This window comes from Dermacentor silvarum, chromosome 2 (assembly GCF_013339745.2).
Source record: "Dermacentor silvarum isolate Dsil-2018 chromosome 2, BIME_Dsil_1.4, whole genome shotgun sequence".
In the NCBI taxonomy this organism is placed as follows: Eukaryota; Metazoa; Arthropoda; class Arachnida; order Ixodida; family Ixodidae; genus Dermacentor; species Dermacentor silvarum.
Genome location: NC_051155.1, coordinates 184751405 through 184775169, shown reverse-complemented (window position 1 = coordinate 184775169; position 23765 = coordinate 184751405). Strand labels below are relative to the sequence as shown.

The 23765-nt window shown below is 50.5% G+C and overlaps 1 protein-coding gene across 1 annotated transcript in view; it reads right to left on the bottom strand.

Annotated features, from left to right (window-relative positions):
• Positions 1 to 23765, bottom strand: part of LOC119442281 (growth/differentiation factor 8) — an 82952-nt gene that overhangs the window by 20110 nt on the left and 39077 nt on the right. The window contains exons 2-3 of the mRNA XM_037707097.2: positions 3323 to 3528; positions 1317 to 1502 (exon numbers count right to left, since the gene is read on the bottom strand). Coding sequence (XP_037563025.1) covers positions 1317 to 1502; positions 3323 to 3528 — 392 coding nt within the window. The remainder of the gene's footprint in view (positions 1 to 1316; positions 1503 to 3322; positions 3529 to 23765) is intronic.

The window sequence follows — 23765 nt, the reverse complement described above, 5'->3', positions numbered from 1 at the left end:
AAGGGATGATGCACCTGAAGGCGTATATTTGTTGCAATTAGGACGTTTACACTTCATCTCACAAGTTGTTCACAGCATTGTGGAAGCTACAGGACTCCTCGACCAATAGGAAAGCCCGAATGCCCCTCGAGATGTGTTAATCAGCAGGCGCGTCGTCTGCTCACCGCCACAGTAATTCCCAGTATGCGAGGTGCATACGCAAAGGTGCTAACATGTCACGTATCGCTGCAACGCATAATGTACCAAGCAAAAATCAAACTATAATCCCCCCGCCAATAAACAGTCAGTTGCGTCCGGCAATATATTCCGCTGCTCAAGGATATTGCCTGTGTACGCCTCCTACCTCCGGTATAGTGCTGCAAAACACTTGTGAGATGGAGTATAGGTATACTATTTGTTGTTTCATTGCGATTCCGTAGAGTACAAAGCCGTTAACTATATAGCACATAAATCGCGGTGCCGAACGCCAACAGTATACGCACTCTTCGCATCGGCGCCTTTGTATCGGTGGTGAAAGTCCGACCACCGACCACCGGCCACAAATGTGGAAGAAAGAGCCAAAGAAAGATATTCGCTTTAAAAGGGAAAGGGGTGGACACGGTGCGCGCGCAAGATGATGTATATATACGGTCATTTGATGCAGCACGAAATGGGGTCACTCAGGCCAGAACGCGCACGAATAATCTTCTGCGCCAATGACGGATATATCATTACGAACCATGCAAATGTACTGAATGACTGATAGAAAGAAGTTTTGCGCATCTTTTGGGCCTCGGGAATTCGGCGCCACAGCGACTGGAAGTCGAGATTTCTTATCACTCCTTTCTTTCTGTCTTTCTTAATGTTTTTTCTTATTTGTTTATTTTTTTGCGTAACGACGATGCCCCAACCATATGTCACCATAACCATCCACTGGTCTTTACATTTCGTAAACACAAATATTCAGTTTTGTCTTTGCACCCACCGCGGTGGCTCAGTTAGCTAAGGCGTTGCGAGTTCGTGCCGCTGAGCACCTCGTGCTCAGCAGCACGAGGTCGCGGGATCGAATCCCGGCCGCGGCGGCCACATTTCGATGGAGGCGAAATGCAAAAACGCCTGTGTGCTTGCGTTGTTGTGCAGGTTAAAGAACCCCAGGTGGGCAAAATCAATCCGAAGCCCTCCCCTACGGCATTCTTCATAATCAGAATTGGTTCTGGCACGCAACCCCCCCCCCCCCCCCCCCCCCCCCCCCCAAAAAAAAAAAGAAGTTTCGTCTTTGCGGTTCCACTAAACGCGGCATGTGTGGTTACGCGCACGCATTGCATGTATACACTCACTAAGGCGTCCCTTCCAGGTGGCGGTTCCGTAATGACGTGCACTTTGCGGCCTTCGGAGTCGTAGGCGTGCACCACGATTCCCAAGTTATCCTTCGGATGGCGGAACCAGTGCGAAACCAGCTTTTTGGCGTCCATCTGCACCCAGAAACCGCGCCGCAAGTTGCCCTTCTCTTCTTTCGTCCGCACCTGCGACAGAATAGATCACGCCGCATGTAATATGCAAAACAGCATGCATGAACCACTCTATGCGCTCTGTAAGTAATGTCTAAAGCATGATTAACGCGGCATGACCTCCTCGGCATGCCAGCAAACAGCACAGTAGATAGGCGTATATAAACGCTGGCTCCAGTTAACGCTGGAAATGTTAAGCATGATATATATATATATATATATACACTCCTTATGACGGCAGGACGTACGGCGAGACATGTGTCACAAGTATAACTCTATGAGCTTTGCATATGTAAAGTGGGTATATATGTAAGGGTGGTTTCGTGAAAAAAATCTGACATGCACCCGTTGCTATATACTGCAACAGAACGCTATAAACACCAGTTATGCGGATTCTCTTATAGAAAGAAAGAAAGAAAGAAAGAAAGAAAGAAAGAAAGAAAGAAAGAAAGAAAGAAAGAAAGAAAGAAAGAAATCCCAGGTGTGAGACGCCGCTTGTCTAAAAGGATAAGATAAAGATGAGCGACGCACAATAAGCGAGTGCCTAGCTGGTGGATACGACCTACACAATTTTCGAGTTATAAGTTATACTTCTGGCATATTAACGGGTCTGGCTGTCAAGTAAGAGTAGAACCGTCACACATACTTGCGCAGTGGAAAGTAGTCACGTTATGAAGCGGCGGAGCTCCCTTAATAGGACGGGCGAGAGAGAAACGCAGTGGTGATAGACGGTGATGGACTATGCGTATACTGGCTTCATACATGTTCCAGATACGTCAGAAGAGTAAGGCGGCGCGATCTCACTGACTCGCCAAAAAGGAGGGAAAAAATAGTGAGAGAGAGAGAGAAAGATACAGGCCATTTAATATTAAGCCATGGCTGTACAAAAGTGCAAAGCAGCTACTTCATTCTTCAAACTGAACGCCATTGAGCGAGGCGACCAATAGAGCTCGAGCTGGGAATAATTAAAGGGGGCGAAAAAAGCAAAGAAAGACGGGGGGCGCTCGGTGGTAGCTCGAGAGGGGAGGAGGAGGGGAGGAGGAGGCGAACAAAAGCGTGGCTTCGAATGGGTGGGGAGTGGCCCCGCTGTCACCATTCGTCAGGCAAACGAGCCGCCGGAACCGGTTTACGAGGCACCGGGCAAGCTATAGGAAGCGTGCGGAGGGAAAATAATCATAATAAGAATTAAAAAAAAAAAAAAAAAAGGGTTGGGGTGCGGGGAAGCTTTAAAAGGCGCCACGAGAGCGACCCCTTCCTTGCTCCTGCCAGAGGTGCGCTCGCAATCGCCGCGAGCGACGTGTGAACTGAGAGAGGTGTCATGCACACTCCAACGGCCGCGGTAGTATTGGTGCTGCGATAGCGCGCCAAGTTGGTGCTACGATCACAAAAATAAAATCAGCGGAGGACACAATGTAACAGTGGCGAAGAAGACGCTGCGTGTGTGTGTGTGTGACTGCATGTACAACACCGTACGTGAATAACTATATTGTCACAGACACCACCTGTCCGCCGCCCACATCTGTGAACCATCCTCTATGATATCAGTGACGATGACAACAACAACAACAACAACAACAACAACAACAACAACAACAACAACAACAACAACAACAACAACAACAACAACAACAACAACAACAACAACAACAACAACAACAACAAAGACGGGACAGCTCCCTGCAGCGCTATAACAACGAGCTACTACTGGCCGAAAGACCACTGGGCAGTGAAGTGAACAGTGCACTCGAATGCTCGGGATCAGTACAGAGAAAACATCGACGTTATTTAGCACTGCGTCTCTTTTGCGAAGGTGCGCGCGCAGGAAGGAGGTCTACCTTGACGAGGTGCAGTTCAGGCGCGGAAGCGGCGTCCCTCGCCACTTGGTAGAGCGTGACCCAGACGGCCGCCGTTGAAGACAGCGACTGGTTGGAGCTGACGAACACCCAGAGATGCGCCTTGGACACGTGCAGGTTTAGTGCCGCCTCCGAGAAGCGGAAGTGGACCCCCTGCCACTCCGGCACCAGGCCCATCTCGGGAGGCGCTGCGTCCACGAGAACAAAGACACTTCAACACAGTGTTGCATGAAATGTGACGTGGAAAAAGAAAAATGAAAAGAGAGATTGCGCAGAAACCAACGACGACGATTGCCAATGTAAGCGAATATCCGAACGCTTATACACTGTAAGCTAATTTACACCCTCAAAGGGACAGACAACCGCTCAGAACGTGAATCGAGATAAGCCCGCTGATGAAGAGATTGCCTATCGTACCGGTTAAAACGAGCCATGGTTTTCTCATTAAACGTAAATTTACGTTTTTAATTCTTCACTAAAAGTCGCGAAAAATGACATTTGGCGCCCCACGCGGCAAAAACATGAAGATGCATAAGAGGTCTACCACGTGACCTTCTATTAGTGTACACCGTTACTAGATTACTTTGCGTTGATTAGTGTACAGGGTTCCTGGTCTCTTTATTAGTATTGAAATTCAGTACACGTTTTTCTGTTATAAGGTTTTTTTCTAGCTTACAATGTGTAGATAGGCCTTCGTTTATAGGGAGTAGAAAAGTGGCACTGCCTTCGCCTTCATTTTTCGTTGCGCCATAAAAAATTAGGTCCTTAAAAATCTGTTGTCAGTCCCTTTAAGGCACAAGGGTGTGAGTAACAGACCGATTTACACCCTTATGAGACTTTAAGGGTGTAAATCATTTTACAGTGTATCGTAGTAATGCTATTTGCTTTATTAAAGGAATGACGCACTTGAAGGCGTATATTTGTTGCCGTGAGGATATTTAGGTTTGGTGTTTTATTGCGCAATCCCGAACACAGCCGTTAATCAGCACATCTGTAGTGATAGTGTTGATGGCTATACATATAAGCCGATTCGTCAAATGTGTGTTGTCTCCAGCGGCGAGAGCGGCCGGCGTGGAAGGAGGCTGCCATCCTCCTCCCTCGCCGTCCGTCACAGGGGGAGATGGAGGCGGAAGAGGAGGAGGTCTGCTGTCCGTCCCGAGCAATCCACCACGGCAACTCAATCTTCAGACACCCCGAAGCTCACCCGCGGTGACGTCCATTGGAAGTAATGGCCACCTCATCGGGTAATTTAGAACAAGGGTTAGAATTGTGCTCTCACAGGCAATTTGTAAAAATTTGGTACAGCTAAGAAAAAAACATAGAACACCCTGTACCGTTTATTGCTGGAACAGCAAAACAATGTGTCAGCCGCCTCGGACAAAAAAATAAATAATAATAATAAGAAGAAATAAACCGTTTTCGACTCACGCAACGTGACACTATACATAGGTATATACATACCGTGTGTCCCAGCCAATGTTAGCGAAGCTGCTCAACGAACGAAAAAACATTAAAAAAAAAGCACGGTGCAAAATACAACTATAATACCTATGCGGCATTCGGTCGACAGCGTTCCGACAACTGATAACCGTAGGTCTTAAAATCGCATCTTGCACCGTGTTTTTCATAATCTGTTTCGTTGAACAGCTTGGCTAACGTTAGCTGGAACACCATTAAGACTGGCCAAAACGGACAGCGCGCGCGTTTCGCGCGCCGTCCTTGGTAGCTGTCGCACGAAGCCGCGTATGCAGGGAGCTGCGGCAGCAGCAGCAGCATTCGCGAGAGCAGTCAACTCGGCCCAACCGAGCTAGGCACGCACAAGGCAAGTATGCAGCTAGCGCGATTAAGACGAGATGGATGGTCAGATAGATAGACGTGCACGCCGAGAAACAGCACACGCGACCCCGTGCGGTGCGGCTGGCGCCAAACCAAGCGGAGCGCTAAATAACGCAACCTGACAAGCCTCCGCGGGAGGGGAGAAAGAGGGACGACGGAGCGAGCGGTTAGCATGCAAGCCGCGGCTTCGGACGCGCTTCGCGATCGTTGATCGAGGTGACGACCGAGCGCGTGCATACGTGCGTGGTCTCTTATCGCGCACCACGCGCGCGTGCTCTGGTGACTCTGGTTAGTGGGTGCGCGCGAGGGACCGACCGCGCGGGCGCAACCCGTTTCCATCCGCGCATGCAGAACCGCCGGGGCCGACACCTGACGACAGCTCAACTGCTGCTGCTCCTCCTCGCTATCGCTGATCCGGCGCGGATAACCCCGCGGGCGCTTCGGGGACAGCGAACTTGTGTCTCCCGAAACACCCTGAAGGAGAGATTTGTGTGCGTGCGCGTGTATTATATTGATGCGCCCGAAGGGAACACAGCACAAATCTGACCTCTGGCGCTTGCTTGGCCGTCAGGCGGCTTTCACGAACGAGCCTTGACAACAGAAACACTCCTTCCCGTGGCGCCCTCTCCCTGCGAGTGTGTGCTGTGCGAATGGCATTTATGTATACACACATACTTTCCTGGTCTATTTGTACACATGTATCTTCCTTTCGGGGGCTGCGAACGGATAGGTCTATATACACGCACATGCTATACAGCAGTGGGGATTAATTCGAATTCAGGTAGCGCACCAGCTGCGCACACGGCATGTGCGCTTATCTGGGTGAACAATCGCTCCGGTATCTGTGAGGGTTTGTATACATTTGTCCCACACGCACACATGTGTATGTATACGTACGTTCCTGGCAATTCCAGCTGACTGCTCGCCCCGCACCTTCGTTGCGCCTTTTTCGTTTGATTTCTTTTTCAAGACGCGGCCTTGCGACTCCCGTCACGGAGAAGCCGTTCGTTATATACGCGGGAAAACTAGTTGGCCAGGTTGTGTACACGCAGGCACGCGAGCGATTGGAATGAACGCGCGATTATAGAAACGGTCGCTGCAGTGTATACACACAGCATTGCTTCGCGGTGCAGAGCTCTAGGCATGCAGGAGTGACGGCGAAATCATTCCTCTGTCGTATAAAACACAAGGGTAAACCTTTCTGCTACACGGAAACGTGTACACACTGTGGCCTTGAAATCAGGGCCGGCAGAGGGATTAAAGAAATAACATAGGGGGCGCACCATGCATGCCTGCATGTTGTGTATATACGCGGATCCCGAAAAGGCGGCTTCGTCACTGATCCAGCTAGGTTGAAGGATAATAAAGACCGCATTCGATCGACGTCAGACGGCCTTTACGCAATCTTGCGCACAAAAGTGTTTCTTAAGCGACTTGGGCTGTTTAATTTCACGTTCGCAACTCATCAGCGACACAGGGCAGTGTAGTCGACCATCGCGTTCCGTCATCAGCGCTGCGCTTTATCGCATGCCAATGAGAGAGGCAACGGGTTCATCGTCCCCTCACAAGTGCGTCGTCTTCGCCTGCAAGATGCCGTTCGGCCGCGGTGTGAACGTCTTTTATCATTATTCAATACTATACATGACGTCGTGTTGGCACTCATGGGCTCCTTGACCTCCGTCCTTGCCTTCCGTGCCTCCAGATGATCAGTTACCCCTGCATGCGTAGGCAATTAATGGCTTTTACGAATTGGATGCCCCAATTTTTCCCCCTTTGTGGAGCGTCCTTAAAGGTCGCTGACATGGCTGCTTAACATCTCTCTCTCTTCTCTCTCTCTCGAAGAGACTGAAAACGCTACGTCGCTTGAGCGGCGGGTCAGCGGCACGAGTTTATAGAGCACACGTTGCGTATACCACGGTCGACTTCGATATCCTCGGACAAAATTAATAGGTCTAAAACAATTTCACTTTAGTGTTAGCATAACACATTAACTATACGGCTTATACCGACTCGAAGACGCTTGAGACCGATGTTTATATATAACAAACAATCGAATGCATTCAACGCATAACGTTGTATGCATGTGCCTGTTACCCGTTAGGGCCATTATTATATAGGTGCCATGAAATTGATTATATCACGCATTTGATGACATCAAAGGATCGACGCTGTGCAAGTGTATACATGTCCACAAGCGCCGGCGAAACGGAAACGGTCTACGTTGTCAAAGCACGAAATTCGTTAATTCAAGCATAAACGAAAACAGGACAAACGACAAACACGCGAGGTTTCATCGCATCACTGAGATATATTCAGAATATCGCCGTCATGATCCCCGGCGTTCACTGCAGTGTGGACGTTGATAAGCCAACACACTGTAAAATAATTTACACCCCGAAAATAAGAAAAAGGGCGTAATTGTGACACATTTACGCCCTTTTGTAACTTTTCGGGGTGTAAATTATTTTACAATGCAGATCACTTTATAGAATGCCTAATCGCTTCTTTCTCTCGGGGAATTCACTCACCCTCGGTGGAAGGTCTCCGCGTGCACGTATGTATATACGCTCGCAACGCGAGACATGCCGGGACGTGTAATGCGTCTATATAGTTTATGTAAGGGGAGTGGAAACAATGTCTCACAAGCAGATCTTTCTCCGCGTAATACATGCGCACGTGTCGTGAAGTCGCTCCTGCAGCTTAATCATATATACAGCAGGACCGGCAAACGCGAAACGCCATATTCCGCGCGCGCTGCGCTTTCACAAGCGCCGGCGTCCGGCGGCTCTTTCGCCGTTACGGCAGCGCCCTGTCACCCTTCGCTGGCGTATGCAAATTGGAGATGGGGTGCGCTGGCGAGGAGGAGGCAACGTTGCGCAGTCGACGGGCTGCTGCCGCCGCTGACGCCGCTGCGGCGGCGGCCGCGATATTGAGGTGGCGTCAAGGTCGCCTCCCGTCGAGTGCTCTGTGCGAACCCACCTTCTAATGAGACTCGATCGTCACGTGCCGATGAAGTTAAAAACAAAATAAAAGAAAGAAAGATATTACTTGAAAACCCTCTCTCATTTATATTTTACCCGCCGCGGTGGCTGGTGTTGCGCTAAAAAGCACGAGGTCGCGGGATCAAATCCCGGCCCCGGCGGCCGCATTTCGATGGGGGCGAAATGGAAAAAACGCCCGCGTCTCGTGCATTGAGGGCAGGTTAAAGAATCCCCTGGTGGTCAAAATTTATCCGGAGTCCTCCCCTACGGCCTGCCTCATAATCAAATCGTGGGTTTGGCACGTAAAAACCCAGCTTTACCTTAATTTATAGTTGATTGACTTTACGACTACCGTTACCTTTAAGCCGATGCGGCCTGTCCCTCTATTCATTTGCTTTTTTTAATTATTTGCACGGGACAAAGGGGGCATTATGGCCGAGTACGAAGCGCGGACAATATACGATTTAATTACGCGTGTGGAATATGTGAAGCAGCGCCGAATGTGGCCTGCAATGAACTGATTATGGAAAATAGCGCGCGCTGTTCGTGTCAGTATATACGCGTAACTGCGGTGGAACCACCGAAAAGACGTTACCGAAGAAACATTATAGCACGCGGGATGCACACGCTGGACTTGCATTACTGTACAGCACAGAAACATATATTTCCAAGGCAGAGTTCGTGGACGACTACGCGGAGACATCGGCTAACAGATGTTTCAACTACGCGCATTCCCCATATAAGCTGCAACCTTACCGCATACGCGCCGCGCTCGAAAGAACGCGTGGGAGGAGGAGGAGCATCAAGACGAAAGGGCGCGAAGGGTAAGCGGTACGCGTGAAGTGCGAAAACACTGTGGCGCTGACAAATGTAAAGAACAGGCAAGGGACAAGGCCGGTTTCGATTGCCTGCGAAGCACTAGCATGCGCCCATTACGTAAAACGCGTTCCAGTCTAAACAATAAACACGATGGTGCGCCACTTCGCTTTGTCCGCACACGATAGTTCCCCCCACCTTTTCTTCTTTTTTTTTCTTACTTCTTCGTTTCTTTCGTACTCGGGCAAACCATGCACAGTCGCGCGAGTGCATTTTTACACAACGCATCGGAGCACGGCGTCGCGATCGCGAGGATAGATGTGAGCCCGTTTATTTCCTCGCGCGCGGAGAAAGGAATGCGATAAGTGTTGAGCGCACGTGTACGCGCGGCGGCCGCACTCCACCACGCCTAGGAGTGTTTGGCCTCCGCCGGCATATCGGCGCCTCGCCGCGCTGTTGCCAGGAGGAACGACGGCACAGCCGCGGAACTGGTTTCCGCGACGCCGCACAATCGCGCGAGGGCTCACACGCACGCGATCGGGTGCGCGGCGACGAAGCGTGCGGGTTTCACAGTTGCGGCTGCAGTCGTGCGGCGGTGCCATCGACCGCATACGGACCCCGTCCACACGTTTATACGTTTCACATTTCTTCCGCCGCGGTGTTTTCAGAGTTTATTATGCAGAGGGACAATGTGGTTAAAGGAGGCGGAAAGAGCACGGGGACGACCGTGGAAGGGAGAAGTAACACCGACCCCGCCCGCCGTCAGCGTGAACGACTTGCGGTTGTCGGTCGGCTACTGTGTTGCGGCGTCGCGAGAGAATCGCAACTGTATACACGACAGGCTGCCAGCGCCGCGTTATGCCCGCTTCGCTGGTGATGCTCTATAATGCTCTTGGAGAGAATGCGGGTTGTATGTAATAAAATTTATGTAATAAACAGTTCACTGTTTTCCTCTACGACTTCTTAACGTTTGTCCATCCTTTTCCCTAGTGTACAGTTCAGTCAACCGCAATTTCACTGCGGTTACTCAATTCCTGTCTTTTATCTCCTCCTATATCTCGTTTGGAGCGGTGTTATTTCAGGGCGTGTGTGAGTGCTGCTTCACGTTCACCCGCGCGGACTCACTTTTCATTCCGTGACCGGCAAGCCTGAAGGGAGCGAGCTTTTCAGCATGTATCCTCTCTCTATAGGAGCTCAGGCGAGTTTCACTAGCAGCCAAATTAAGATTTCATTTCTCTGACATTTACCCTAATGCACTCCAAAATTTGAGACAGGTGTATATGCACTGGGATAGATAGGAACGATCCACTTCGAGGGCACACATGCGACGATAGTGTGCTTCGTCTTACATAGAAATGTAAGACAGTTGCCGGATTTAAGACGATTAGGTTCATCAGAGTGATTGAAAAAAACAACAACATTGCAGTACGCTTAAGCTTCGCCTTCAAGAGTGGAACGCGATAGCGTTATCGGGCCCCGTTCGCATCGCATTTTTCTTTATGAGTAGGCTTCACTGCAACAGCGAACGTGGGAAAGCCAGCTTACAAAGAGCAAGCTTACACCGATCCCCTTAAAGTCAGCTTCACTTTTACACACAAATGCATTGCTGGGCAGACATTTTTCCAAGGGCAACATCAGCCGTTTTATATCAAAATGTGAATGCTCTATGACCTTTTTTGTGATTCTATTAATTGTTTGCTGTTGCCCCGAGGCGCGCGCGTGTCCAAAACGCATTAGGCAGGCTAAGTCCCAGTTTGACCTGCCGTATAGGGACCCCGATCCCTAACCTGCCGAGGAGGCGAGCGCCTTCCGTATGGTGTTATTGCAAGTAAACTACCCAGGCAGGCTGCTGTTATATGGTAGAAATGCTGGAAAAGGGGTTTGTGTTTGAGTTTCCTCGTAATAGAATTATGTTTTCTCGTATACATTCGGATTACAATCCGACGCTATCATGTCTGTAGGTTGTAGTTAAGCCGTACTTTACGGGTTTTCTGACGGATTTTACTTTGATAAATTCAATTAGTGCGCGAACACCTCTGCGCCACGCGGAGAGCCTGCGTGGTCGGGGTGGTTCGGGATGATTTTCTCAGCCGCGGACGCCAGCGCCGACGCCGGATTTTCTGCGACACGGGGCCCTTAGTGCTGTCGCGTTAAAAAGCGTGACTTAACGAAGGCACGTTGACAATACACACGAATAGCATTGCGCCTGTATAAACACACACACACACACACACATGCGATATATATATATATATATATATATATATATATATATATATATATGCATTGGCAAAGAGACCATTGAAAACGTTATAGATGTTCGCTCGTTCCAGATGCGCCGCACCGATGAGCACTACTACATATGAATAATGTATGTGTTATTTGCGGCGGTGTAACTTGCATGAAGGATAAATGGCAAGCATGGAGCTGCATGGAGGCATACATTGTAAGGATTTTTTTCTTGGGATTCTGTTCATATACGTGCTGGTTAGCCGTCCCGCCTACATACATGTATGTGGCCGATAACGCCAATGTATACTGGGGGCGCAGCCGGGTCTGTGTCTGTGCGATCCAAACATTATCACAGCAAAAGAAATGGAGAATGAAAATAATATATATATATATATATATATATATATATATATATATATATATAATAGGGCTACAGGACTATCAAGGGTCAAACAAGCGCTGGTATATACTCTTCCTGTGCACTGTTCTTATTTTTGTCCCTTTTACGCTGCAAGCGTTTTACTTTCCTTTATCATATATTATCTCTTCTGATGTTTTTGCACTTTCAGTTTCTCATGACTATATACAATGTTGCAGAGACAAGTTGCTTCACTGCTAAGTCGCATTTTCTCCCAACTGCCGTGGCCACTGTTTTCACGAATGACTTTCGTAAATGCGCCCTCTAACATTCAGCGTGGTCGCTGTAACTTGTTGTGTGTGTATGTGTGTGTGTGTGTGCAAATGGGCTGCGGGAACACATGTGACGGTTCTTTTATTAGGAGAAAGGCGGTAGCAGATGTTCACAGAGGGGCGAAGCTCGCAAGGGCGGTTAAAGTGTGACAAGGAGAAGCGCTTTACTGCAACATCAACGACATGCACACCACGCATGCAGCGTTTATCTCCCGCTCAACACACACACACACACACACACACACACACACACACACACACACACACACACACACACACACACACACACACACACACACACACACACACACACACTCGCGAGGGGAGAGGAGCATAGATAGCGAAAAGGACAGCGTCCATCTTCTTAACACCTCCCACCTGGTTGTTTCTCAGGGCAGCGTAGAAGAGGGGGAAGAGAAAGGGGGGGTGGGGGGGTAGACGGAAGTTACAGCCGCGTATCGCGGGCGCGCACCATCACGTCGCCGGCCGCACGCGCGCCGCTGGCCCGCATATATATCGGAGGCGCCCTCGACCTTGACGCTCCCGATGGAGAGCGAGATTCGGGTCCCCCCCCTCTTGTGACGTAAGCGGCCATCAGCTGGCGCGCTCTCTTTCGTCCGGCCGCGCTGGCATGCTGCAGCGGCATGACGCGGATACCCCCCATCTCTGCAGATCCGCGCCAGCATCCGCCTCCATGCATCCCGCCGCCGCCGTGGAACGGCGCGAGCGATCGCACGCGGCGTGCCAGCCCATTTTGCTTTCCTCTATCCCTGCAGCAATATATATAAGGTCGGCTGTGTGCACGCAGCACGGCCGGCCACTATCGGCCATCTTCTCGAAGCGAAAAGGCCACTGCTCGGTTTTTGCAAGTGGATATGGAGGCGGGACGCGGTGAGAACGAGAACGCGGCGCTGCGCGGCAGTCGCGCCGGACTTTCCTCGCCGTCTATCGGGCGATGCCGGAGCAACAGCAGGGGTGAACGGGAGATGTAGGCTTCTCGTTCGCCTTTGCCAGAGTCCGGGTCTATGGGCCCTCTTCAAGAGAGATTCCAGCGCCACTTTGCGGGGTAAACAACGGTTGCGGACCTAGATGCTCGCACGCGTCGAGGATGTCCATGCCCGCTTCATCGCGAAGCGAATCTGCAGCTAGGACGTTATATTTGGCGTATAATGTCGCGTATAAATAGAACACCCGGAGCGGGGAAGTGCGCCTCTGCGAACTTCTTGTATAAGCATGCACCTGATGCCAAGATTCTTGAGCTGCGTGCCATGCATGCTTCACGCAACAAGCGAGCGCTCCGTTGTTGCTGTTGCGGTGCGCGATGATGTGCCGCGTGTGACTGAGACTCGTGAATACATTGCGAGATCATTGCTTCCGCATTTTTAACGAGACCGCCATGCGCGGTCACACACACAGCAATAAAATAACTTTATTTTTTCTTATACGGTATTTCTTTCTTTAAAAACTCACTTATGTGCCTCAAACACCGCCTGTACGTGCGTGCGTATGCCAATTTTCCCAGCGGATCTATATGTTGCAGAAGCGTATATACTGCATGACGGGTGCCGTCACTTCCATTTGCAAATTGCGCATGCAAGTTGATGACAGACAGTCCTGTATAGTATAACACTGCAGACCGGCGGCATACGAAGATCATTTATAACGCCCATATATATTGTTGCCCCATCCTGCCGACGACAGTCAGCCCGAGCACGCACAGCGCACACGTATATATTTTACCAAAGGTGCAGCCGCAAATATTCCGGGAATCGCGTCATGTCACCTGTGCCCATGCATGGACGCGATTCCGTGAGCTGTGCCCGAAAAGTCATCTACACTTGCGCGCGCGCACCGCGTGAGGAAAGCGCGCATCAAAGCGCAACGACAGTTGTAACCGCGATGCCATGGCGCCACGACGTCGCTGCCGAATCAGACGCGCGCGCCGCGTGCCTACGTGACACAATTAACCCGGGGCCAAGAGAAGAAGCACAAGCCGGAGGCGCGCGCGCAGTCCGGACTGCTGTGCCGGAATGCCGGCCACATCGGGACGCCGGGCACGCGCGCGCGCGCGGAGGGGGAAGGAACGGCGGCGCACGACTACGATAACCGGCGGCGACGCGATGACGGCCGCCGCGCCCCGGTGGCTCGTCCTCCCCGCAAACCAGGTCGGCCGCGGTCCGGCCGCTCACGCCGCGACGGCGCGACCCGGCGCCGCGGCTCCGGCCGCGATCGATATTGAGCGGCGTGCTCGGCCCATCACCCCCGCAGTGCTAAGCGCTCTTCGTATAGCGCGACACCTCGGAGGCCGCCACCACGCAGCCGCGGCTTTGGCGCCTCGACGGCAATCGTGCCGCCGTCGCGCCGCGTGTCGTGCACGACTGCGCGCATCGCCCGCCCCGGTCGTTGCTTTCGATCGCGCGCCGGCATGCACGGACGGCCACGCGGCGTGGGCGTGGAAGCGGAAAAGTAAACGGGATAAAACAGACGGCCGGATACAAAGCTCCGAGGAGGGTTTCGAAAACTGTTCCGACTACTCGGCTTTACGAAACGTCCTTATACATTAACCAAAGGAGACACCTGACATTATCTCATTTACTGCGACGACGATCAGCCGTAGAACCAAAATTATCGCGTATAAGAGACGCAAGTTGCGAAGTTGCTGAACTCAGCGGGCGCGCAGCCGTCGCGTTGCCCGAAGTGCCCGATATTCCATAGAGAGCAGGGCTATATCACGATGGGCTGAATGAAATCGTATTTTACGAGTGTGCACGGTGGTGTGCAGTTCGATGTATACACACCGAATGCAGTAGCGGATGGAGTTCACTATAGGTGAACAAACAAGCTAGTTAGAAAAGCTCCCCCCCCCCCCCCCCCCCCATTTTTTTGTTGATTTATTTCCCGTCACCTATACCATATCCCCAATGCAGACTCAAATCGAACACCACCAAGAAGGTTGTCTCGAACGTGAGACAATACATGTGACGTCCTGGGTAAATTACTGCCATGGTCATTTCCTTTTAGCCATGGAGTTCCTGTGCCGTACGTCGCTCGAATTCGATGGTTATATCATTGCTGCACCTGATGCCTCAGGTATCCCACCACGAATTATCCCCAGTTTCATCGACGGGAGTATTATGATACTTCGAAGGGCAACACATTCTCTCGACACATTCGAAGGGCAACACGCTCATCTCTCAAACGTACTAAGATATACAAGCAATCTCTCGGCTCTCTCTCTGCACGGTGATTGACTATGCATGAAGCGCTCTGCAGGGGTAATTACCTATATGAGCTCTGGCCATGAAGGTGGGAGCACTGACACTGTCACCAAAGGTGGGGGCGATGATTTCGAACGCCCTTTTGTCATACTTACGGCAAAGGACCTACAATGGCAAGCACATTTTCCATGACCTAGCTGCGCGGAGACGATGACAAGAATTCCTCAAAGGGAGAACAAACAGCCCAGTCGGTAAAAAGTCAGCCAGCGTATATGGCAGCGTAGAATTCGACAAAAACGCTCCTTTGACGGATTGCATTGGTTAAGGGAATGTTGAGGCGGCCCAGCAGTGGCCACGTCCCCTTTTTATTGTTTTCTGAAGTGTAATTAAGAATGTCTGGAAACCATTCGTTTCCGTCTATAGCTGTAATCACTAAGCTGATAGATCAGTAAGACTCTGTACGATGCAACGCTAGTCTGGGCCGTAACCACTTGGTGGTATAACAGTGAACGGTGAGACTCGGTTGTTAGTATGTAAGGACAGTTGTCCTAGGCTCTAACTTGGAAAAAGTAGAACAGTAACGTGCTGTTTACTTATGTGTTTTTCATCAGTGTTCTTTTGCAAACTCTGCATTTGACTATGCAGATATTTTCGCTGCAATATATCTTCCAAGTTTTGTTACCTGCCTCCCGCTTCATCAACGCCCATTACTACCTTGGAGAGATTTGATCATCTTCAAGGAGAAAGAACAAACTTTACTATACATTTTACATAATCTGGGTGTCACACAGTGCACATACCATCGCGATCGAGGCCGACTGGGAACGAATTTCTCGATCGTGATTGACTCCCTTGCGCAAGCTGCGGAAGGGTAAATACTCGATCGCGGTAAATACTCGATTCCGGTCGGGCTGGATCGCAATAGAAAGTGTCCGTGTGACGCGGGCACAAGATTCTGCCAAGAAAGGGACTGGACCTTGCATTATAACCGACGTTCGAATACGAAGACGGTTATACGGTCGCGCACAATTTTGTTGACTATGCGCATGAACTATATATATATATATATATATATATATATATATATATATATATATATGAGGTGTGCATATATGAGGAGACATGAAAGCTCTCGGTGATCAAGAAAAAGATCTCAGAGGGCACGTTCTACAGCACTGATGCAATATACCTCCATGGATGGCGGCATGCGTTTGGCTGCAGAAGTCGCAGAGGGCGGCGGTATGCTGTGAGTTTGCGCCACGCACGAGAAGTTACTGTGTCTTTATGTGATGAGAGCCCCACATGACTTGTGTAGCAGTTCACACAGCTCAGAAGCAGAATATTACGAGCCACTGGGCTCGTCACTTCTGCATTTTCTAAACCCTTGCAAGCGGCAACGCTGTGACATAGCAGAAACGCCTGCTCAGCCATCTTATTTCCGGTACAAACCTGAGATATCAGCCCAGTCCTTGGAGAACATGCATGTGTTACGTCTCAACCTGGACCAGCGCGTATACCTTGGACGTTTCCCACGAGGCAGCCCCTTTCATCAGCGTCGCCCAGACGGCGACAGCGCCCGACATCGACCATGACAAGCTGACCGTCACGGAGATGCCACGGATTGAGGCGAGAGGCCAACTTCGAGGAATTATACCGTGAGAACGGCGACGATCTCGGTTTCCCAGATGGCCACGGAGTTGCAGTAAATGCGAGGGCGAGGATGCAACATTAGAGACGGAGTTCTGTGAACAATAATACTCTGATTGGCCGCACCAAGGTCAGCAGATTCCCCAGTCGAGTTTGTTAGGGAAGACGAAGGGATTAAATTTAAAGCGGAGACGTGTGGTGCAGTGGGCGTGGTGCTGACGTGACCTGATGCGAACTCAGACGTTGAATATGCTCCTGATGGAGTGGGCTTCCGTACCAGGGGTCAGTGTACGTAATGTAAATTAAATCATTTCCCTTTTCCTACTAGTGGACCTACTCATCAATGGGCTTTGGTGGATTCTTGGCCCAAACGCCACCTCGAACCGCAACACATGTTGCACCCATACAAGCGCTTTTTATCAAAACGTGCCTCCAGTCAATTTCGAGCAAAAATATGCAATGCAGTTTGCATAATCACTGGCACACAAGTGATTCATCGAGCTCATTCAGCTCCGCACACTTGGATTGCCTATAAGGCGGCGTGTATATAGATGGCTTGCATGCATATGACGTCAATGTGGAGCACCATCGCAGCCTCCACAGCCGGACGTACGCGGATCTGCTCGTATTCGCGGAACTTCTATTACGTAAGAGCGTTGCCTCATAAGCCGGCGTTCCGACGCTCGAGACAACACATGCGGTGATGGTCAATCGCGGATAGCACTTGTACGTAAAACGGGACCAGATTAGGCGCACAGCTTCTCGCCGTGGTGACTGTGCCTTTCAACATGGCGGCCGCGGTGAGTCGGTGACGTTACCTAATCAGGGCTCTTATTAAAAAAGAAAGCGAAAAGAAAAAAAAAGCGAAGATTACGAAGAAAAAGAACAGACTTCATACGCAAGTGTCCCAGAGTGGTTGTACCTGCGGCCATTGTATTTGTTATCAAGCCGATCGCCATCATTACCGGCTAATGAGGAAAACGCTCAGACGGAAGAGAAGTTCTACGAATACAAGCATGCTCGAGGAGGCAGCGGCCCGTGGCATTAGTCGATGCCACTGGACACGCGACTGGCCTGCTGCTCTCTCGTGTTACCTGACCTGACCAAGAGCCATGGAGTTGCTGTCCAGTGGTTCGTGCATGCAGGCAAGCCGAGCGCGCAGCGAAAGAAACCTCGAAGACGACGGCGGGCGGCTGCGGGCCCGGAAGCCGTCAATCTGGGCCCAATCCCCGCCCACGGGGCCTGCCCATTTCCTGGCTTTCGCTTTCGCGCGAACGAGCGCGCGCGTGCCGCATAGCCCGCGCCGAAAGGAGGGGCCCTCACCGCGGCGGAGGGGGGGAGAATATTATGGCCACCCCGCTTATCGCCCTCCTCCCGTGCTGGTGGTGCCGCTCACTTGTTGCGCTCCCTATCGCCCTTGCTTCGCGAGTTGTTTGCCCGTGGCGAGCGATTTGCAAAGCGGCGCGACTCCTGCCACCGGATGCGTCGTTGGATGCCCGTTATTTGGCCGCCCAGCTGCGGTCGCACTTCTCGAAAGTGGGATAACCCGGCGATTGGACAACTCCATTTCGCAGCATGCAGCTCTCTCGCGCGCCCGCCGGCGGATAATAAGCACACTTCTCGAGACATACGATGCGCGCGTTAAAAATTCTGCGGCCACGCGCTTCGTGGTGTTGCGACTCGGGTCCGAGCGGTCATTACGGTTTACGTGGCTGGTGATGTGCCAGGTGCCGGGCGATTTTGAGGTCCGGGCGACGTCCAAGAGATGAGAAAATTTATTTATTTACAACATTTACATTTTGAGAGTTTCTATGTACGAGCACACCTTCACAACGCCGAAGGTCCGCTTTTTAGGCCCTTCATTTTCCCCCTTTCTCTCGTCGGGGGGAATTCACTGTTGTTCTTCTTGGCCAATGAGGATCATGGCAACATTTACATTTTGAGAGTTTCTATGTACGAGCACACCTTCACAACGCCGAAGGTCCGCTTTTTAGGCCCTTCATTTTCCCCCTTTCTCTCGTCGGGGGGAATTCACTGTTGTTCTTCTTGGCCAATGAGGATCATGGCAACATTTACATTTTGAGAGTTTCTATGTACGAGCACACCTTCACAACACTGAAGGTCCGCTTTTTAGGCAATTCATTTTCCCCCTTTCTCTCGTCGGGGGAATTCACTGTTGTTCTTCTTGGCCAATCAGGATCACGGAATCGTTCACAAAATACCGCCCATGACGTTGCGCCGTTTCGCCGGATTCTGCCTCCACGGTTGCGCGATCGCCCCCGCGCATACGGGCAACCGCGTGGCGATTTGGGAACCTCAACGTACCTCAACTCGACTCCGTTCCCACGGAAATTCTCGACGTTGGCCCCTTGCAAGAATTAGGTGGCTTTCCATGACGATCAGCTTGTCAGGGCCAGGAGGCGGGCTTTCGCGGTAAATATCGTTTACACGAAGGGCGGTGTTTTGGTCTCGAAGTGAGCTTTTATGTTTGACCGTCACAGTCTGTACCGTGACAGAAAAAGAGCGACGTTGCCGTTTAACGACGCACGAGACGGATGATACATTGCAGCCTGCAGGGTATCAGAATTCGTCTCGCCTAACAGCTCTTAGCGGTCGAACAGCCGAAGATACGAAACATAATTGTTCGACCATTAGTCTCGGATGACGCTGATATAGTCGCCAGCTCCCTGGCCTTGCAAATACGAAGGAGAATGAATGGCATTTCATACAGCTGCAGGCTTGCTGCAGGTTTACCGGTGAAGTATCCTTTGTCGAGAAGAGCCACCGGGCGCAACGCCAATCCTAACACGGGCGAATACACGCTGTGCGACTTCGTATAGCAAACGAACGGGGCCGGTCCAAGTGTCACATTTTTCTTCTGGTTTGCCGACAGCGTCATACGAGGAGAGAGTGAATAAACTATTTTGAGAAGAATACAGCGCACGTGCGAATGCATGTATCATACATTACAGCACAGAGGGGAGATAGAATTGCAGAAGTAAAGGCGGGGAGGTTAACCAGGGCCGGGATAATACGACGGCTCTATTCCAATGCTGTATACTCCTGTTCGCGCTTCGTCAGCTAGCATAGCGGCGCTATAGCTCCGCCCAAGTTATCACTGACATCGACGGGCCGTGAACGGTGGATGCTAAGAAAGGAATAGAATTGAGCGAAAGGAATCCTTGCATTATACATACTGTCCCAGGATTGCACCCCGTTTGCTACCCTATACACGCGTTCCAACAGGGCACGTGAAATACCCTGCGAAAACAGGAAAGACAATACAATTAAAATACAGAGGAAACGGGGGTGGGTAATGAGTAAGAAAGGCATATGGGAAATGGCGCAGCAGAGAAAATATGAAGAATGGGATAGGCAGCGGAATTTAGACTAAACTACAGTAGTCTTGTGCACGCGGTCTCCAATAAACGTTTAGACAGTGCACGCAATGCATGAGTGACAACATGTTCCAGATTCGTAAAAAAAGAAAAAAAAAAAAAAAAAAAAAAAAAAACCTTCGTCGACAGTTCTATAAACAACCTTCAACACATGAGAGTAATGTGTTCTTCAAGCATGATCAGCTCTATAAATATAATGAAGGGTCAATTGATCGATACGCTTTACAGAACACACAAGGTGACGCGCACGCACTTTTATGCCTTGTTCACGAACGCCTTCTTTCTCCCTTCCGCTGTTTCTTGGACTGCGCACCTGATGTTATTGGTCCGTGCGAATCTGTTGCCGCATAGTGAATTTTCACTAACTTGAATTTGGAGTGAAATACTGCATGTGTGGCTTGCCACACTTATTGCCTTAATTTAACTTTCGTGTCCCCGAGTTCACTGCATGATGTAAAACGACACGAATCGATGGAGCATATGCGCTTCGTATACAAACGGCTGCAGGATGAATATATTGTATGCCACTTATGTAGAATAATCATGAATACTATCAACGCACATGGGTGATTTGTCTCACCATGACGGAATTCTTTACAGCCGCCACCATGCTTTCTTCTCCAATTGTCTATAATGGTATATTCGGGACAGGAGTGCGTCTATCTAGGTCAATTACTCACTGGGGAACCTGATCATGAGAAGAAAATTTACAGAAGAATAAAAATGGGTTGGAGTGCATACGACAGGCATTAAATCCTTACTATATAGGACAGTATATACCGTGCACTGCACGTCGTTGAAAAGAATAGTGTACAATCATTGTATTCTACCGGTGCTAACATATGGGGCAGAAACTTGGAGGTTAACAATGGATCTCGACAACAAGTTAAGGACCGCACAAAGAGCGATGGAAAGAAACACGAGGGACACATATGAGTTGTGAATGCAAGACATTAATGTCCAATTGAACGCCGCTGAGTGGTCCTTCCAGTTATGAACTCCTCGCGGGCAATTAAGCGAGCGCGTTGAGACGCGTGGCACGTTTTGACTGGGCCTTACCGAGGCGCATTTGGAACGCAGGCGAGAGTGTAGTAGTGATTTTATTGAAGAAGAAAATGAAGTGAGCGTGCGCGGACATGGAACACGCCGATAACACAGGCGTCACCCTCGCTCTCGGAAGAGAGCGAGGGTGACGTAGCGTCGCGGCGATGCCATCTCCCCTGCAACACCTGGCGCGCTGGTGTTCGGTTTCGCCTAAAGCCCTATATAGTTTCGCCCGTTCTGCTCCGTCGATGCGCGCTCGTGACGCGACATTACAGCCAATGGGAATTTAGGCTGTTGCAGACGCCGGCTTTCTCGCTCAATGAGCCATTTGACGCTTTCACATCAAAAAAGTTAAGCGTAACGTTAGAGACAGGAAGAGAGTGCATGGTGTCGATCAGAGAGCAACGGGAATATAGACGATATATTCTATAGTTAGGAGAAAAAAAGTAGAACTGGGCAGCCCATGTAATGCGTAGGGTAGATAAGCGGTGGACTATTAGAGTTACAGAAGGGTGCGAAGGGAAAGGAAGCGCTGTCGAGGACGGCAAGAAATGAGGTGGGGTGATGAAACTATAGTAAATTTGCAGGCGCAAACTGGAATCGGCTAGCGAAAGTTGGGTAATTGGAGATCGCTGGGAGAGGTCTTCGTCATGCACTAGACATAAAAATAGGCTGATGGTGATGATGATGATGATGATATTCGGCTGCTTGTTATCAAGCGCTAGCGCTCTGACACACGAATCCGTATTCGGCTGGTTAATGAAACGAAGCGCTCGAAATGTGTTCGGCGTGGTTCCATCCGTGCGATCGGATCCGGTCGAGAGCGCTTTCGTCGGAGCGCGTGGCTCCGGGATCTGCATGGCCGAGCTCCGATCACGTGACGCCCGTCACTTCCCTTTGTTGAGCGGCGAAAGCGGAAGCCGCCATTTTTCTCGGGTCTACATGTGCTGCAGTCATGCTCTGCACTTGTGTAATTGCGGAACTTGGCCATCGATTCGTTTCCGTCGCTCTAAAGGCGTGTTCGGCTGAGGCGGTCTGCCTCTGGCTCGGGTGGAGAGCGGCTCCAGATCTGCAGCTGCTTCGATGGCAGAGCCTTGAAGCGACCAACCGAAGATACCGCAACAAAATACTATAAGTTAAGCATGTACACGCACAGATGTATATATACCCCCACAGTATACATGTATATACTCCCCTACTAAGTAATGTACTCTGCCTGCATCTTCCGTGTCGAGATCGACTGTATATATACGTATATAGGTGATCTGCTGTCGCTAACATGCGAAGAGCCTTCGAAACTAACTGTCTAAGACTTCAGGAGAGTTGTGACATGGGTTGGTTGGTATACATACGGAATCTTTAGAAACAGGTCGTGTATTCACAATAATCTCTTGGCTATAGAATTGTTCGTAAGAAAATGTTCCGCGGCCAATCTTGACGCAGGGCATATATTTAGCGAGGCGACCGCCCAATGGCAAATAGCACTCACGAAATAAAAGCTTTGTGAAGCCGAATTCGCAAAGCTTTTCTTTCGTAAGTGATCATTGGCCGGCCGCCTTAGATAATAATATGTCTTGCGTCAGGATTGGCCGGAACATTTTCTTACGAACAATTCTAGCCTAAGAACTTTTTGTGAATACGGGCCCAGAACTACATATACACAGCAGCGCGAAAATACAGGACGTCATAAGGGTATACGTGTCTCCTTATGTTGTGTCCTGTGTTTTCGCGCTGTGTAGTTCTCCAGAGAGAGAGAGAGAGAAACATTTATTTGAACCATCGAGGTCGTTGCTCTTGAGGTCGAGTCGGTGGTGTCCTCATTCCAAAGATGCCAGATTAAACACTATGCATATACGTATATTATGCGGCTGCTCCGCGCCATGCAGTAAATCACGTGCGACTAAGTTCAGTTACATATATCACATACAACTGCACCTACGTACGGAAGATGCATTGGCGCAACGGCGACGGCAATCGACACTCGAGCCACACAGAAGCCCGACAAGGCGCTCACCTGCTACGCAGCTCCCTATCTCTGTTTGCCTTTGTCCACAGCGGCGGCACAGCCAGAAATAGACGCGCTGCGCGGGACGCGAGTATGTAAACACGCATGTACGCGCAACAACACCCGTGTATATACCGCACAGAACAGAGCGCGCGGCGCAACACGGGAGCGCTCGGTCTACATGTATGTGTGTGTGCGCCTTTGAGATGCGCAGTATACAGAAAAGAGAGCTAGGCTGCAGCGATAAGGCCGCCGCGCACCGGGTCGACGGCGGCGGCCCTCGGCGACAGGACAGCACGCGCGCTTTGGACCACGGGGTGGAAGGGTGCCGACCACTCGGTTTTGTATCGCGGCCGGGTCTTTGCCGGCGCCGCGTGCCAAGGGGCACGTTGCATCGGCGCAACCGTGCCGGCTTGCGCGTGTGGGTCATTGGACTTTGCATGAAGCAGCACGAGCAGATAGCCCGCCGCGAGCTGTCACCCCTCCCAATACCGTGCATATATAGTTTCTGTATATATATATGCTAAAATAGCTAAAGGGAACCTTGACGTTGTGATA